Below are 17,218 nucleotides of genomic sequence, written 5' to 3'. Positions count from 1 at the left end.
GTAAAAATACATCTTTTGGTGCCCCCTACTGGCAGATTTATGTACATGCAGCGTGAAACTTGTTTCCTGTGTACAAACCAACGACAAAATAACAACAGAGAGGTAGTAGCTGATAAGGCTGACCCAGTTACTGTCTGATCTCGGCAGTATAGTTTCTCTCAAGAAGAGCAAAAGAAAGATGAGGTTACTACAGACCCGGAGAAACTCCTTGTTTGTTGTTGGGCATAAGAGAGCTGGGTTTGTGTGCAGCGCATCAGAGGCAGCATTAAGGAAATAAACCTTTGTGGTGACATTCAGTCCCTTTGCTTCCCTTTTCCCATGAACTGGGTGATGCACAGTGGTTCATTTTAAGGAACTGCTGAACCGCTTAAGAGTTGCTCTGTGAACTCTGTGGGACACTCCTCCCATCAGATAGTACTATAAGTTTTAAAGATCTTAAAGGTTGAAAAAAATGAAATGGAAATAAAATTTGACATAATCTTTTATGATCAATATTTGAATAATGAGTTTCTGGTTTTTACATTTTAATAGTGTACTGCCGTTACACATATAAGCATAAAAATAACCGTACTATTACCAATATTAAAAAATGTAATTGTTCTTCTTGTCTTGCTGTTTCTAACAAGACAAGATTATGCCTTCTGCGCCAGAACCAGCTTGCATTGCTGCGAAATCACCAGCAGGTGGCGGGTTCTTATAACAACAGCAATCACTAGTAATTACTGTGTAGTAACAGGCAGTGTGAGTTCATGCACAGCTCCATTATTTTGTTTTTATATGTTCTGGTAAGAAAGTATTCCCCCAGACCCCCACCTCAAGGACCTATAGGTAGCTTTGCACCTGGTCCCATTGGGCCGCAGTTTTAAATTCACTTCACTGCGATTAAAAGTGGCACATGGTCCACAAGCTTACACCTTGAAACCTCTTGAGAGGCAAGTGCAATAAGCAGATCAGTTTATAGGCATTGTCACCCTACTCACTCTATACACCACCATCTAAGAATAAGCAACAGGTTTTAAGGGTCGGTTGCTGCCCCGGGGGCTCTAAATGAAAGTGTGTCAGTGTATGTATTTGTGGCAGCAAATATAGAGAGGCCCCCTCTTCTCACCTCTGAGAAAGAGCTAAGATTAGAATCACCCTCTGCCCAGCATGTATCACTATCTGAATATAGCCTGCTCCCCTTCTCATGCCTGCTGGGTCTCACTCCGTCTGTCCTCTGCCCTGCCTCTAACTATATCCAGCCTTGTATAGATCTCCAAACACTCTCCGGTTTCAATCCACAGCTTTCCCTCATAGGGTATGCAGAGGGAGAGGAGAAGCCATGCTTAATTCTTGGGCTGCAGATCACAGGTAATCATATTCTTAAAACATTAACAAACAAGCACGAAAAGGGTACTGGCACAGTATATTATGTCATATATGTGCATCTGACTTTATTAGCCCATCAGTGGACCTATTGTGCTGTAGAAATGTCTGAAAACAGTAAAAACAACAACAACAAAAAAAAAACCAAAACAAAAAACCCCCCAAAAAAACAAGTAAACAAAAAAACACACTTAGCATGTATCCACAGTTCAAATACAGGAATTAGCAAATTATTGACCCTTTTGCACCACTTTCTAATAAAAACCACCTTTATAATAGCTTTATAATATATAATAATTACTTTGAGATAATAGCATTGCTAATAATTTATTAGAACAGTGTTGCTTATAGGCCTTTTACAGGACTCTTGCCGCAGGAATAGCCCGGTTGTTTCTGAAACTTATGGCTCTCTTCTACACAAGTGCACCACTTGCTAATTCTTTACATCAGTCTTTGTTTGTTTGGGTTTTTTTCCCTTGCTTTTTCGTGCAGTGATGTGAGAAAAAACGACCTGTGATGTTCTTATGCATGCAGAAGCTCGACCACTTTCCTGTTGGCTCCTCTGCAGACCTCCATGTGGACGCTGCAGGGCGCCCTTCTGCCGGCCGTCTGGATGCCCGGTAAGCGCCGCCCTGCTCCCTCCCTCCGTCCGCCTGCTGACTCTGAGCTCAGAGAAGACGCCCTTAGCAACAACACACAGCTGCACCGTCGAATAAGATACTCGCAGCGCACAGAAGAAGGATTTAACAGTGCAGCGTTACTGCACTGACCTCAGGTGAAGCTTTTACGCGACGGGGATTCTCCTCCGGTTATTAATGCAGTATAAACATGAGGCGTGAATACAGTTAGCCTGCTCTGGGCTAGCCATCCCCGAAGACGAGCGAAGCACCCCCCAAGCTGTCCCGAAGGAGGACAAATCCTGGGGGCTCTTGTTTGCTAACTACCAAGCCAGCTTACCAGGAATAGGCACGGGAATGGTGCTCTGGATCGACTCATTGTACTGTCAGAGAAAGGCGAGGGGCACATGGGTCAGACCATCGAGTTGTGATATTTGGACTCAAACTAACGGAGGAAGCGGCTCTCCGGCGGACGAGTGTTTCGTGGCTCTGCGAGCTAGCTGGCTAGTTAGCTGAGGGAAACGACCCCCACCGCCTGTTCATTTTTTTTAATTGTAGCTTGGCCCATGTTAGCCAAGACGAGTGTGAGAGCAACACATGAAAACACAGTAAAACTAAGAAGAAACTATTGCTTACACTGGGAAGAAAGCTTGCTGATACAGAAAGGAAAATAACTTGAGTTCAGTCGAAAAGACAACTAACGGGTAGTCGGACTGCTAGCAAAACACTACAACAGCAGACTTTTTAATACTAGTAGCTCAGTTTGCTAGTTTGAACTTTTATTCTCCTTTTTTTTTTAAATCTGATTTTTCCCCCCACTTTGGATGCTGGCATCTAATATTAATTGCAATCATGATGATAATAAGCCGGAAACCAGAGGGCCCAATAGCAACAGGTAACCAAAACAAAGTAAACGTTGTTTATCTGTACATTCGCTTCCTCGTGGTCGTGTGAATAGGATTTATTTGGGGGTAATTTAGAGGTGAATATGATTGGGATTTAAAAAAAATGCTCTCCAAGTAGCTGCAGAACTGGTTAGTTTCACAAGTGTCTTCGCGGTCACGTCGTGTCTGTGGGGATAGAGCACGTATACATGAAGCTACTGTAACAGTGCCGTGGGCTTCTCACAAGACCCGACATGTAAACAAGTTTTCTTTTCCTTTTGCTTACCCTGATCAATTACAAGACTTTTATCTAAGAAGGTTTTGAATGTCACTCCAGGAAGCTTATTTTATTTTCTTATTTTCATCTTTCTCGTAAACTTTTATTGTTCTATCAAAGGGTTGATAAGCAGTAATATCTCAGTTGGCATCCTTTTAAGACGCTGTTTTGGAATTTGTACTATGACCAGTGTTATTATTGTTTTATGACACTGTAACTGATCTGTTTTTTGTTTGCTTTGTTTGTTTGTTTTTAGCTGGTAACATGTTTACTAAATTGCAAAGCCAAGAAAGAAAGAATGAAAAAGTGACAGGGCTCTCATCGTTATGTCATGTCATATGAATCCTGTGGTTTACCTTGCCTCTGTAAAACACACTTTGTCCAGAATGCCAGGAAGAGGACAAAAAGCTGAGCCTTTCCCCCACCACCACCACAGCCACGCTCACACGTTTTATGACACATGAGCTGCTGTGTTTGTTTGCCTGAACCCTGTTCTCTATCCTTTACAGTGCCGAGGAGGGTTTTCATAGTGGGGAGAGCCGAACGCCAGCTGGACATAGCAGGCTGGATGTTTGGGGTTACACAGACGTTTGCTCTCTGTTTCTTCTCTTTTTTTTTCCCTTTCAAGCTTTGCTTGGACAACAAATTCAGATTCTGTACAAAAAGTGCTGAGCACCCACTGAGCGATTAGGAGTTTGCTAAGGGCTAATGGAGTCTGTGCTTGGCTAATATTGTGTGTGTAGTCCTAATGCCACTGTTTGCAGTGCTATGCAGGTTTAATGCGTGCGTATCCAGGCAGCAGGTCTAATCTGTCCAGAAGCAAGCCTGTGCTGGGAACATAGTCTCTGACGCACCTACACATGGTTACAGCACTCTCTGGGACTCACGAGGGAGAACGCCAAAGTCGCCACAATTTCGGCTAACGAGCTACTCACCCTGATTTCAAGCTGCACTTTACACAGTTAGTTTTAATCAGTTGGTGTATCAGCTAGCATGTAAGCTCGATGACTGTTGTGGTAAACAGTTGGCCAATGGGAGGGATTGCCATTTTTGTAATTGGCTTCCACCCACAGTCCCAAATGCCGTGCTCGTCCATCTACTGTGGCCGTATCATCTCGTATTAGGTGTTTGGCTCAATGCCAAAGAGGTGAGCATGAAACACAGCACTATTGAATGACAGGCACAAGCGTCCCTCTATATTAGCTCTAATTCCAAACACACCTGGTGTGTGCACCACATGATTTGGGCTGAATGGACAGATGGGCAGACGGAAAGATGCTGTCGTCACAGAGGCATCTGTTACCCCCATTAGGCCAATAATACCACTTGCAGCGCTAGCGATCTGGGACCCTAAGCCGCCTGTAAGCTGGTCAGGTTGGAGCGCTGGCCTTAGACACAATGTATTGGGTACAATAGCTACAGTGATGTATCTGATAATGGTGGTCTTTTCACAGCAACTGTGAGCTAGCCTGTTGTGGGAGACCGTATTCAACCCCACTGGCATACAGAGATCGGTGTAATGCAAGATGTCTTGCTGTGGTGGCTCAAGGGATTTGTCTAGTTGTACAACGCAATTTGTTTTAGCATCAGGGTAACTGGAACTGCTGGTGTGATTGATGAGATGATTAATAGGACCTTGCCTGATTTGGTCAAACAAGGATAGTGCGTCTCTGTGGAGAAAATTAAATTGCATTCTGTTGACGTTACCTTTGAGGATCGTTCTGTGCTTTTACCACCAAGCGCACGTTTGCTGCAGATTTAATAGCCTCACATCATCACACTGATTGACTTTGTTCATCATTGTCCCTGCAGCTCGCCATGGTGACGGTCTGTACGACTCGTACATGAGGACCGACCACATCCTGAAAGACGAAGCAGACACAAACAGTCCGTCGGGGCTACCCCCAATGCCCAAACACACAGTAAGTATACACACACAAACACGCACGCGTACGCGCATAGCCAGTTAAGCCCTATTTCCTGTGCTGGAGCACACTCTGTCTCCAGACTTCCTGCTCCTCTGAGAGATATTCCCTTGCCAGTCCTGTGTTCCTGTTCATCACATTTGTACCCCCCCTCCTTCGTTCCACTGTGTTCTGGCTGCGTAGGATGGGCAGCTTATCTGTTTCCTTATCTCCAACATGTGACTTTCAGTAAATTTTTATACCCTTCATTTAATAGCATTGTGTGAGTAAGACTCATTTACTGTCCTAGGGCATCAAAGTTTGGTGCCCCGGCAGTTCTCGGTGCTTGCGTCAGGGAAACTACGGTGAATTGGCCATTTTGTTTCTTCGGCTAAAGTGAATACAGAGTGCGCTTATCTTGCCTTCATCTGTTTTTGGACACGTAATTTGACTCAAACCATTTTAATCTGCAGGTCATATATGCATGTTTACGGTGCTTAAGGTAACTTTCATTGATGATACGACCTCATTAATCTCAATAAATTGACCCATATACCATAATTACTTTTTGCAGTTCTGTTAATCTATTCCAAAAGAAAATGAGGGATTTGCTTTGAGCTTTTTAGCCAGTTTTACATTAAAGGAGGGTTATTAACAAAAATAAATGATCTGTTTTAGCCTAGGTGAATATATATATGTGATCTTATAAACGCTCCCTATGGCAAAATAAAATGCACATACACACAAACAACAATAGTCCACAGGCCTACATGTCAGTAGATGAAAAAGGCTGGTTTGATACATTGTAAAGATTTATTGGGCTTGAAAATGTGACCCACAAACAAACTCACCAATCAGCATTCTCCCCCTCTCCTCCCCTTCCCCTAGCTCGTGTAATCCTCCATCAGTGGGCTTGCACAGAGTTTAGGCCTAGTTTTCTATTCTAGTCCCATCCTTCTTCCTTTGTATTTTGTGTCACGCTCACAGAGGTACTGTCCTCCGGTGAATGTGACTGACAGTAACTCGCCCCAGTTCAGCGTGTTCAGTCCTCAGACACTAGCCTCATGCGCTATTAAAGTAATAAACTGATAGATGAGGGCTTGATCTGCTTTAATAAATTGTACTCATAGTAAGTTGAATTCATGAGCCCCCACCTTTTATAGCTGTGTTCTGACTGTCACCCAAATTATGGCAGCGTAATAATACCAACATTTGCTTTGTTTGTGAAAGAGGTTTGTGTGGTTGCTGCAACCTTGTGTGAGCTTCAGAGAGAGGAGAAAAGGATACTGAGGTGTTTCTGTAGCAGAAAGAGATTAGCTCTCCTCCATCTGTTGCACCATGCAGATTTGCACACAGGGGACTCCACCCTCTGTAATACCTGAGTGAGAGAAGTGCCGCACGCTCTGATTACTCTTCCCGTTTCGAGCCCTCTTACGTTTGAATTTTTATTGTATTTTTCAGCCGGGTCAGTCAGTAATCCATCACAGACGCTGTTCCCCGTGTGGAGAGCTTTGATATGTATGTCAATATTTGTGTATGTGTCTGGGTGAAGGGGCTCGATCAATGACATTCACTGTGTACTTTGGAACAACAGCTGCATGAGACCCTGGGTCAGCAGCAGAGCTGTTGTAATAAGTTAAAACTATATAGTTACATGTATGGAAACCCATCCCACATTCCCACTCTATTTTTAGAGAGCCCAAACCTGGTACAAAAACACATTCTCAGCTGAGTCCTTTCTCCGTGGATGATCAACACCCACTTTTCCTAAAAAAACCAAAACAAAACAGTCTTCCCAAAATCTGTCTGCCCTTAGAGTAAAAAGTGTTCATGTGTAAGAGAGACAGACAAAAAGCGCGAGCATATATCCCTCTCCAGTCTAACTGCTTGTACGAAGGCTTTGGTGAGTTCATGTCTTAACAGCCACACATCTTCTATAGTTTAACAATATAATTCAACTTTAATGACCGTCATTTCCCTTGCGCTCCATAATCTTGCGGAGCGTTCTTTCCGCTAGAGAGAGAGAGAGCGAGGAGGAATGAATTCCTGGGGTTGCTGAAACGAAGCTGCTCTCCGGCGAGACTCGAGACCGTTCTTTAAACTCCTTTAACTTTCACCCCCAAGCAAAGGTGGAACTGTCACTTTTAAAGTTTATGGACAGTTATGGTGGGGAAAAAAAATCACCTAGTGATTGTGCGATCACTTTCTTTTATTCGGAACTTCATTTTGTACGCATTTGCCATTTGTAGTAATTAAGGAGTAATTTAGAAGTTAAATGTTTATAGCAGGATTATGACAGCACTAACAAAGATTAGTGGTATCTTTCATCTAAGCAAGGATACAAACAAATAGGTGGGGATGTGGGTCGTTTTGCATGTGTTTTGGAAGGGGAGGAGGGGACGTTGCGCATTAGCATTTGCTGCCAGACAGGATCTGGATCCTGTTGTGCTGGTTAACCAACTGCAAAGTGGATGTCTGCTCGTTTCTCTCTACCTGAGACTCTACAGTTGGGTGTTGATATTTTGATCTGCATCAAATACAACCTTTTTTTTCTAGTTAATAATCAGGATTTAAATATGTTGCAGACTCTGTCTTATATGTGGAGCTGGAATGATGCAGGATAATATTGAGTTTTGAGTCATTTTTAGAAGACCCTCAGTTAGGAAACTGTTTTCTCTTTGTACAGTAAAATAAACTGCATTTGCTCTGATATTCACCAACTGCGTCTTGTAAAGTCTTGTTTTGCCTCTGTGTCAATAGGTTGTCAGTAACAAGGCTGTAATGAGGGATCAGGTGACCATCCGAGGTGCCCCGTCAAAGGTGAAGTACCTGTATGATGACTCAACTAGCAACCGCAAGGTCAACGCCATAACCACAGCAACCACACTGAACAGTGGGACCACCCATGAGACACCCACTAAACCTGCCCCAGCCTCCAGCCTGTCCAAAGAGCACAGTGTGGACAGGTGAGAAAGATGGACATGCTAATGAAGTAAAATGTTACAGGCGAGATGATGACCAGTCAAGCTGTCGGTTAACACATTTGTGCCATGCTCATTTGTCACAGCACTGAATCCAGTAAGGGCTCTGTCGAATCCTCTGGCCCGCATGGAGCCGGGAATGGCGTTAACAGCAGCAAAGTGTGCGGCCCACTCACTCCTGATCAGGCTCTGAGACTGTACCGAACTCAGCTCACCACCCTGGAACAGGCGGAGATCCACTCCTACCCAGACATTTACTTTGTGGGACCCAATGCAAAGAAGAGGCCCGCAATTGCCGGAGGTAGCAACAACTGCGGCTACGATGACGAGCAAGGAGGTTATATTCACGTCGCCCATGACCACCTGGCTTACCGCTACGAGTTCCTCAAGGTCAGATGTGTTCTGATGTTTGTGGCTTTAAATTTGTTCTTTCATTTTTAGCTAAACAAATGCTTGTCCTTTCTCTTACTCTCTACAGATCATTGGTAAAGGTAGCTTTGGCCAGGTTGCGAAGGTATATGACCACAAACTGCAGCAACACCTGGCTCTGAAAATGGTGCGCAACGAGAAGCGTTTCCACCGGCAGGCGCAGGAGGAAATCCGCATCCTGGAGCACTTGCGGAAGCAGGATCGTAACGGCACCATGAATGTTGTGCACATGCTCGAAAACTTCACCTTCCGCAACCACATCTGCATGACCTTTGAGTTGCTCAGCATGAACCTGTATGAGCTTATCAAACGCAACAAGTTCCAGGGCTTCAGTCTGGCACTGGTCAGGAAGTTTGCACACTCCATCCTGCAGTGCCTGGAGGCTTTAAGCAGGCACAGAATCATCCACTGTGACCTCAAGCCAGAGAACATCTTGCTCAAACAGCAGGGTCGCAGCGGCATCAAGGTAAAGGCGGCACCTTCTCGTCCCGGTCTGTGCAGTAATGGGTCTGTGCGTTTGGTTTTCATTTTCATTTATATCATTTCTTATTCTCTTGCCCCTACCAGGTGATTGACTTTGGTTCCAGCTGTTTTGAACACCAGCGGGTCTACACCTACATTCAGTCTCGTTTTTATCGAGCTCCGGAGGTGATCCTCGGTTCACGTTACGGCCTTCCTATTGACATGTGGAGCTTTGGTTGCATTCTGGCCGAGCTGCTGACTGGCTACCCCTTGTTCCCCGGCGAAGATGAGGGCGACCAGCTGGCCTGTGTCATGGAGCTGCTGGGGATGCCGCCGCAGAAGGTCCTGGAGCAGGCCAAAAGAGCAAAAAACTTCATCAACTCCAAGGGCCACCCTCGGTACTGCGGTGCAAACACTTTGCCCACCGGAGCCACTGTGCTGACAGGGTCCCGCTCGCGCCGTGGCAAGATGAGAGGCCCTCCAGGTAGCAAGGATTGGAGTGCTGCACTCAAGGGCTGCGAGGACCCCGCCTTTACTGACTTCATAAAGAAGTGTTTGGACTGGGACCCGTCTTCTCGCCTCACCCCCAGCCAGGCCCTCAGACACCCTTGGCTGTATCGCAGGCTTCCCAAACCAATACCCGGGACAGAGAAGAGCCAAGGAGCTTCTGTGAAACGACTCCCCGAGCACCACAGCACCTCCTTTCCCTCTATTCTGGCCAAGGGGGGGCCTGGCTTAAGCTCTACAACTGCCAGTAACAACAAACTTAGAAGCAACATGATGGGAGATTCAGGAGAGGCCATACCTCTTCGCACGGTCCTACCCAAACTTGTCTCTTAGAGAGAAAGCGAGAGATAGAATCCTCTAATCTCCTCCCTCGCCACATTTTCCCACTCCTCAGGAGGAGTCAGAGTACAGGAGAAAGTGGTTTTAAAACAGCTTTGTTTGTTCTTTTATTTGTTTTCTACTGCGAGGTGTCGACACCCCCAGTCTTTGGTTTTTAATAATAGTTGAAAAGAGAAAGAGAGGAATAATAAAAGAAACACTCAAAAGTTTTTATACAGCGGCTGTGGATTTTCCGTTTACAGCCACAGGACGTGGTTTGATATTAGATAATGCTTTTTAAAAACAAAAGAAAACTTCCTTGTGTGAGTGGACAGCTTGTTCAATGAGAAAATGTCTCTAACCTGTGTGCGATCTCACGTAAGTGTTGTGTTTTGGTAAAATGCACTGAAGCACACCTGCACTGTCACTTGCCTCACTTCACTCTCTTAAACTTGAAAAGGGCTACAGAGATTACTCTTATCAAGTTAGACTTAGCGAGATTTGTTCAGCCAACGGATTTTAACTAGAAGACAAATTGTTAGTTTTTGGGTTCTGCGAACACTTAACTCAGTTATCCCTCATATATACAACAAAAATGCCTTCAGACTGGTAATACAGGATTGGCTTTATGTAGCGACAGATTCTGAAAACAGCAGTAAGAAGTTTTTTTTTTTTTTCCTCTTTCCTTTTTCTCCCCACAAACACACACAAACACACACACATACACCACTTTTCCTCATCTCTTCCACTTGTGTGTCAGCTCAGTATGTGATGTTAATATTAGCATCGTGGCACTACTGTGGAAAATGCTGAGAGGGCATAGGACAACCTATTTATAGCCCACCGTCGTCCTCCTATTTTCACCGTGCACGAGTGGGGAAAAAATGGGGAATCGGAAGGACAGTAGAGCTACTCGGACTCGGTCACAAAGGTGTCGCGTTCGGTACCTCACAACTGGTTTGCAAGACAGAGAGTGAGAGGGAGAGAGCCGTAAGTCAAAGCACCTGAACACCTTTGGGTTGATTGGCTGGAAAGTTTTGTATGAATGTCACCTGCCCGTGCCTGTAATTGGCTGCCGGGATTATTAGCGGTAGTGGTCCTAATGGGTGGGTAGTGCAAGGAAAGATAGATCACGGGATAAAATGAAGGGCAGTATGTTTAATATGAGCCAGGATATTTTATTCTCTGGAGGAGAGATGTGTGGAAGACGAGCCAGTGACAAAACGAACGGTTTTAATGGTACTGTTGAAAGAAACGTTTCTCAGGGAGACATACTTGATACATCCCTTAATCTTAAAATTTACTGTGTTCCACTTATAGACATGTATCCCAACTGTGGATGAAGATGGCATGCAAGCGCAGTCCGCTCAGAGCGAGAGCATTTACGAGAGTCTGTGAAGGGGGTCTGCATGCTCCACAATCTGACCTAGATTCTCTCTCCTCCCCCACATTCACTTTTATCGCTCCTTTTTTTTCTCACTCTGTCTCATGTAGGGCAGGGAACCTCTTAAACTCTCACATACACAGTGAATAATGGTGCTGTCCAGAATGCACACGTACAGACACGCACACAGAAACATGTCAGGTGCATGTTGGTATGGACCACACCATTCAAAGAGTTCTTTCTCTTGTCCCTCATTTTCTAAGTGAAACTGTCAGGGATTTCTACTCTGTCTCCATTTTTTTTTTATAGAAGTGGTTTCTAATGCTTTTTACTCCTAAATATCAAAGGATGTCAAATGCAAAAAAAAAGAAAAAAAGAAGAAGAAAAAAAAGAGAAAAGTCATATACTGTCATGTTGTACTAGTGGTGTGAGTTAGTAGGGAGGGTGTTTGGTGTTCAGCATGAAATCACAACCTGTTATCAAAACTGAGTGACTATGAGAGAAACTGTACAGTAACCAAATGAAGTTGTGATAGTTTCTTTTTCTAAGAAAAAATAAAAATGATTTCAGTGAACTGTTAGGCTTTGGGGTGATTTCTGGATTGAAATGGGCTTTTTTAATTTATTTTTTTAATTCCATGAGACATGTATTGCTCATTTGTCACCTAGTGTGAAGCTCTCATCTCCAAAGAAACGGGGGGGGGGGGTTGTTTTGGGGTTTTTTTCTGCCTGACATCAGGAGCTTGTGTCAGGAAAAAAGTGGCTTACACTGCAGTCAGCACAATGAATCACTTTTAAGTGAACTGGATTTCAGTCAGCGATCAGGTTACAGTCAGTGATGAATGAGTCAATAGCCTTTTATACTGAGGCTGCCTTGTTATTATGCCACCTTTATTAAAGTCATAAAGATATAAGGAACAGATGTGAGAAAATACGCAGCACACATACGGGAAGATGATTCAGTCTTCCAGGCTATTGGACTGCTTTTTAGTTCTAGGTAGTGAAACAAAGTAAGTGTACCTGCTACTTGTGTTTGTGCCAGAGCAGAAACAGCTGCTCTGGCAACAAAATTAACAATGAGTTCAGGCTATCTTAGTAAACTGATGAGGAATTGCTGACAGTAATTTTGTTGTTGTTGTTGTTCATTCACAGCTTTTGTGACATGTGAAACTTCATGTTGATTATGCTAAATTATGACCCTGCTGTCTGAATCCTGTTCCTAGCTGACAAAAGTGGCACCCGGTGTGGTCTTCTGCTTCAAGGACCTAAGTGTTGTGCTCTCAGAAATGCTTTTCTGCATACCAATAAACAGTTATTTAAGTCACTGCTGCCCTCCTACCAGCTCGATGCAGTGTGACCTCTGATGTCAGCGGGGGACTTTTGGCGGGAGTGCAGCAGCTCACTAAATGCTTTCTCCTTTTTGGACAATTCTCTATAGACTGTAGAGATGGTTATGTGGGAAAATTCCAGTAGATCAGCAGTTTCTGAAACACTTATCTAACATAAACAAAGATGCCATATTCTAAGTCACTTAAATCACCTTCCTTCCCTTTTCTGATCCTCAGTTTGAACCTCTGATCGTCTTGACCGTTTCTACATGCCTGAATGGCCTGATTTGCTGCCATGTGATTAGCTGATTAGATCTAATTATATATAGATTAAATTGCCCCGCCTCCTGATATTTCTCAACTTTTCTCTTGTCCTTTTATGTCCTTTGTGTCTCGTGTCCTGATGTGACACAGAACCAAAACACAAGACTGCTAAAAATAACCCTGTCAAGAAAAATCTGCTTTCGTAAGAACGAAGGCAGCGTGATCACAGACACTGGTGATTCATGGCTGTTTACACTTTGCAGGCTGGTGTCCAGTGGGATGAAAAAGTCAGGTACACACGCAACAGGAGGAGGAGGAGGAGAAACCGGTTGAGCAACATGACTGGATACAGAAACTAGAGAAGTGGTTTGTGATGACTAGGTAGCCGGGTATACGTAACAGAATTTGACACAGGTGTTTATTGCCAGCTGATCTTGAAAATATGAGGGTTGCCTTAGGGTGAAAATGATGTGTGTACCATTATTTTGCCTGAGCCTGGGTGTGGCACCTTCTTTCCATCAGCAGTAGGTCAGGGTGCCCTTATTAAAATCTTTATTCAAATAAGAGGCTAGGCAGAACAAATAAGCAAGCAGACAATGCATGCGAAAAGACAGACCATCTCATTTTATTGTTCAGGGAATTTAAGCCTATAAGAAAACTTCTTCTCTCTTTGTTTTGATGTGGTAATCTGTCCTTTGTTTGCGCTGTAGCAGAAGAACAGGTTTTACAGGGATGTATTTCTCCTGTATTCAGCTTTTCCTTTAAAATAATTCGTACAATCAGCTAGTAGAACTTGACAGACTCTAAAGCTAAGTGATTGAATCTTTCTCTCTTCATCTCTTTTGATTAATGTAAAAGCAGATTAGACCAATCCCATTAGACATCAACCCAGTCACCTTCTGACCATATGGTGTAAAGCTCCTCTGTCCCTACATCCACTTTGACACACTGATTTCTATTTTTGTCAACCCCACACATCTCTCTCCCACACGAGAATCTCCCAGTGAGTCTAACCCTGCAGACCATATGGAGCCACAGCAGGATTTTTGGTGCTGAGTCTGAACGAGGAGGGGCAGAGTGGTGACAGGTTTCTGGTTACCTTGCAGGTTAGGAAATCTTGACCTGCTTCTTCCTAAAAGTTTGGCTCTAAGTGTAAACATGTGTTTCTGTCTCTCTACAAGCTCCGCTATGCCGTCGATTCGATCGGTTCACTTTATTTTTATTTGCCTGTTATTATACATGTTTCCCTGTAGTTTAGCAAAAACGTATTAATTCCTTTAAGACTTTCAGGTTCTTTATTTGTGTGCAGAAGCTGTTGCAAATCTTTCCCAGAGCAATATAAATTAGTGTCATCTGCCAATGATTTTAACAATTTAGGCATGTTGCCTACAGTCATGTGAAAAAGATAAATCACCTCATGATTCAGTAGCCTGTGGAACCACCTCCAGCAGCAGTAACTTGAAGTAATGGTTGTGTATGTCACTTTGTCAGTCTCTCACATCGTGGAGGGATTTGGTCCTGGCTTCTTAAAATGTTTCTTCTTGTTTCTTAAGGTCCCACTACAGTATTTCAGTCAGGTTGAGGTTTGGACTGTGATGGGATATTGAAATATGTTGATTGTTTTCTTTTTCAGCCAGTCTGTTGTAGATTTTCTGCCATGCTTGGCGTCATTGTCCCTGTTTCATTACCCAGTTTAAGCCAAGATTTACCTGTCAGACAGACGACCTCACATATAACTCTAGAATACCTTGGCATACAGGGAGTACAAGGTTGACTCGATGAATGCAAGGTTTCTGAGATCCTGTGGCTATAAAACAAGCCCAAATCATCACCCCTCCACCACCGTGCTTCACAGTTGGAATGAGATGTTTGTGCTGATACGCTGTGTTTGAATTTCAACAAACACGACGCTGTGTGTTAAGGCCTTTACACACTGGACATGTAAAAAGATTTGTGTGAATATTTCATGCCTTTTTTTGGAGCTAGATTTTTCACATTTTGGGGGGATGTGAATAAGTAAATGTATTCGTAGCTCAAAATGTGCACCAGTATTGACTATATAATTATATAGAAATATTTATGCTGCTCTGGGTCAGTTGGTTCTCTGAATTTATTTCTCTGCCTCCTCAGATGCAGTCCTGAACCAAGAAAAGCTTAACTGCCCAACTGAAATCATGCACTATGTATGACAGCAGTCATCATCCCGCTTCAACTCCTGGATCAAACCTAGAAATTCTCCCTGCTGATTCCTTCTTGTGAAAACTGGATACACCTAGAATCTCCATTTCCTCCCTTTTCTTGTTTAGAAACATCGGGATCATATATACGTGTTACACAACCAAAAAATGTGGTTGTTTGCAGTGTGTAAAGGCCTTTATGGTCCGACATCTCCGCTCTACAATCCAGAGGACACTGAAGTCCTGTGGTTTGTTCAGATGCCACTTTGTAAAGCTAAGCCGTGCTGCCGCGTTCTTTTGAGAGAGAAGAGCCTTTCTCCTGGCAACCCTTTCAAAGGAGCTGTACTTGTTTAGTCTTTTGCTAATTGTACTGTCATCAACTTTAGCATTGCTGGCTGAGGGCTCTGATATGTAGCTTGTGGGTTTTCTGCAGATTACTATACAGTTGTAGACTGAATTTGTTGCGACACTCACAGGTGGAAATGCTCCAGACAAGCAAACTGCAAACAACAAAATATCTGCTTTCACAGAAATGCTAACATTTGCTGATGATCAGGTGCTGAAATGCATTTGATTAGTAGCTCCTGGCTGCTACTTATACCCTCTTAAAACCTGTGGAAGCAGTACTTTAAAATACATAAAAAGTGAAGCCCTACCTCCAGTTGTTTCTTGCCATGTAGCCAGTTTTCAGAAATTCAGTTCATTTGTCTCAGATTTCTGTCTTGCTCCCAATAAAATAAAAGTTTTAGTTTGTGTGAAAAATGACATTTAATCAAACACAATGTTGCAGTTAGACTGGACATAGAACACTAACTTTGTTAGCTGGAACTAATGCCTACAAAAGAAATTGTGTAATTCACCCCCTTTCGGTCGACGCAAGAATACATTTAGGGCTTAATCTGCAACTTGTATCTGCACCAGAATTTGGTGCTGCTGTCTGGAGTTTCAGCAGCAGTTGTTAGGCCCTGGCTCCTCCTTCTTTCAAAATAAATGGTGTTTCTAAAGACACTCGGGGTAGCATAGGGACAAGAAGACATGCCAAAGCTGGATTTATTGATAGATATTAAGAAACATAAATAAGAAAAACATGGTTTTAATAAAGAATGAGGTCATTAGTAATTCTAGTGATTTATTAAGTAGAATATCAGGTTTACCCAAAGAATTGGCCATAATCTTTTGTTTTTTATTTTCTAGTACAGTCGTCTGTGACTGCAGACTTCTCTAGCCAGTGTTTAAGGATGAGACAGAGACTGATGTCTCTTGGTAAATTAAAAGGATGCCCTTAGGGGTCTGTCGTGCCTCTTTTTGATTTTGTTTGTTCACATATTTGCATGTTACAAAACTTCGTTATGAAGCTCGTTTTATGTCATTTTGAGCTCTGTGATGATCCACCAGCGGCAGCCTATTAACACTGCCTGAACTGAACCGTCTACGGGAATGGCGATTCTCTGGTGAACTCCACAGCGCTCATTCTCTTATTCCTCAGTAGGCTCACTTCAGCTCTCCAGTTACACAAACCTTTCTTTTTTTGCACCATGTTGGAATGGACAATACTGTCACACACACACAGACACAGCCCCAGGTCACAGAGTGCAGACACACACCAGAGCTATGAGTGTCGTCTGGCTTCGGACCACTGGAACAGCTGAGGTACGAACCAGGCGAGGGAAGCAGCAGGCGAATGCCACATTAGTCCCTGCTGTTGCACCAGTACACAAACTCACACACAAACACAACACATGCCTCCACATGCATAAAAGCAGACTGACTACAGCTCACTGTTCCTTACTCATGTGCACACAATGACACACTCACAGCTGAGCTCGCACTAGTCACACACACAAACACATGCACAGCTGAGCACATGTCTATACAGGCTGAACAGATGCAGATCGTTGCGAGAGGTGGGGTAGCACTTCAAGAACATTTGCCCACCCAACCCACCAATCTACATTCCACACAGACTGCATGATACACCATGTGCACACTTTGTTCCCCCCATTTTTTAAAATTTATTTTAAAAAGCATCCTATTGCAACCTTTAAATTAATCTTTCTGGTTGAAACTGTATCTATTCCTCAATGTATTTGCTCCTGTACATACAGCCCCCATATTTAGTTTGCCAGCTTGCTAGACTTGTTTACATGACCCCGGCTGGATCACAGTTGGGACTGGAATAGAGGATGACTCATCCCCCTGTCTGCAGAGGTGAATCTGACTGTGTGTCTTTTTCTCTATATGTGTATGTAAGTTAGTGTGTGCTTTCTTATAGCTTTAAGTAACCGGTCTGCACAGCAACACTCTAGGAAGACGCTCCAAGGG

General features: G+C 43.6%; 1 protein-coding gene across 2 annotated transcripts; it reads left to right on the top strand.

Moving 5' to 3' along the window:
- The first annotated feature begins 2,036 nt into the window (after positions 1 to 2,036).
- dyrk3 (dual specificity tyrosine phosphorylation regulated kinase 3) lies at positions 2,037 to 11,702 on the top strand. 2 transcript variants are annotated; one of them, XM_063474353.1, is made up of 6 exons: positions 2,037 to 2,877; positions 4,956 to 5,065; positions 7,808 to 8,013; positions 8,115 to 8,418; positions 8,507 to 8,923; positions 9,025 to 11,702. In XM_063474353.1, the coding sequence occupies exons 1-6, from the start codon at positions 2,835 to 2,837 to the stop codon at positions 9,757 to 9,759; spliced, it is 1,815 nt and encodes a 604-aa protein (XP_063330423.1). In that variant the 5' UTR covers positions 2,037 to 2,834; the 3' UTR covers positions 9,760 to 11,702. The 2 variants fall into 2 exon arrangements, with proteins under 2 accessions (XP_063330423.1, XP_063330425.1); XM_063474355.1 differs by having other exon boundaries at positions 2,040 to 2,140.
- Positions 11,703 to 17,218: the final 5,516 nt, after the last annotated feature.

This window comes from Pelmatolapia mariae, linkage group LG5 (assembly GCF_036321145.2).
Source record: "Pelmatolapia mariae isolate MD_Pm_ZW linkage group LG5, Pm_UMD_F_2, whole genome shotgun sequence".
In the NCBI taxonomy this organism is placed as follows: domain Eukaryota; kingdom Metazoa; phylum Chordata; class Actinopteri; order Cichliformes; family Cichlidae; genus Pelmatolapia; species Pelmatolapia mariae.
The sequence above is the reverse complement of the archived record's forward strand: the minus strand, read 5'-3'. Positions and strand labels throughout refer to the sequence as shown.

Bases quoted from the DNA above. Each gene is read 5' to 3' on its own strand.
- dyrk3 (XM_063474353.1), top strand. From the start codon at position 2,835: ATGATGATAATAAGCCGGAAACCAGAGGGCCCAATAGCAACAG. The intron at 5,066-7,807 runs GTAAGTATACAC...CTGTGTCAATAG, and splicing joins CCCCAATGCCCAAACACACA to GTTGTCAGTAACAAGGCTGT. The intron at 8,419-8,506 runs GTCAGATGTGTT...TACTCTCTACAG, and splicing joins ACCGCTACGAGTTCCTCAAG to ATCATTGGTAAAGGTAGCTT.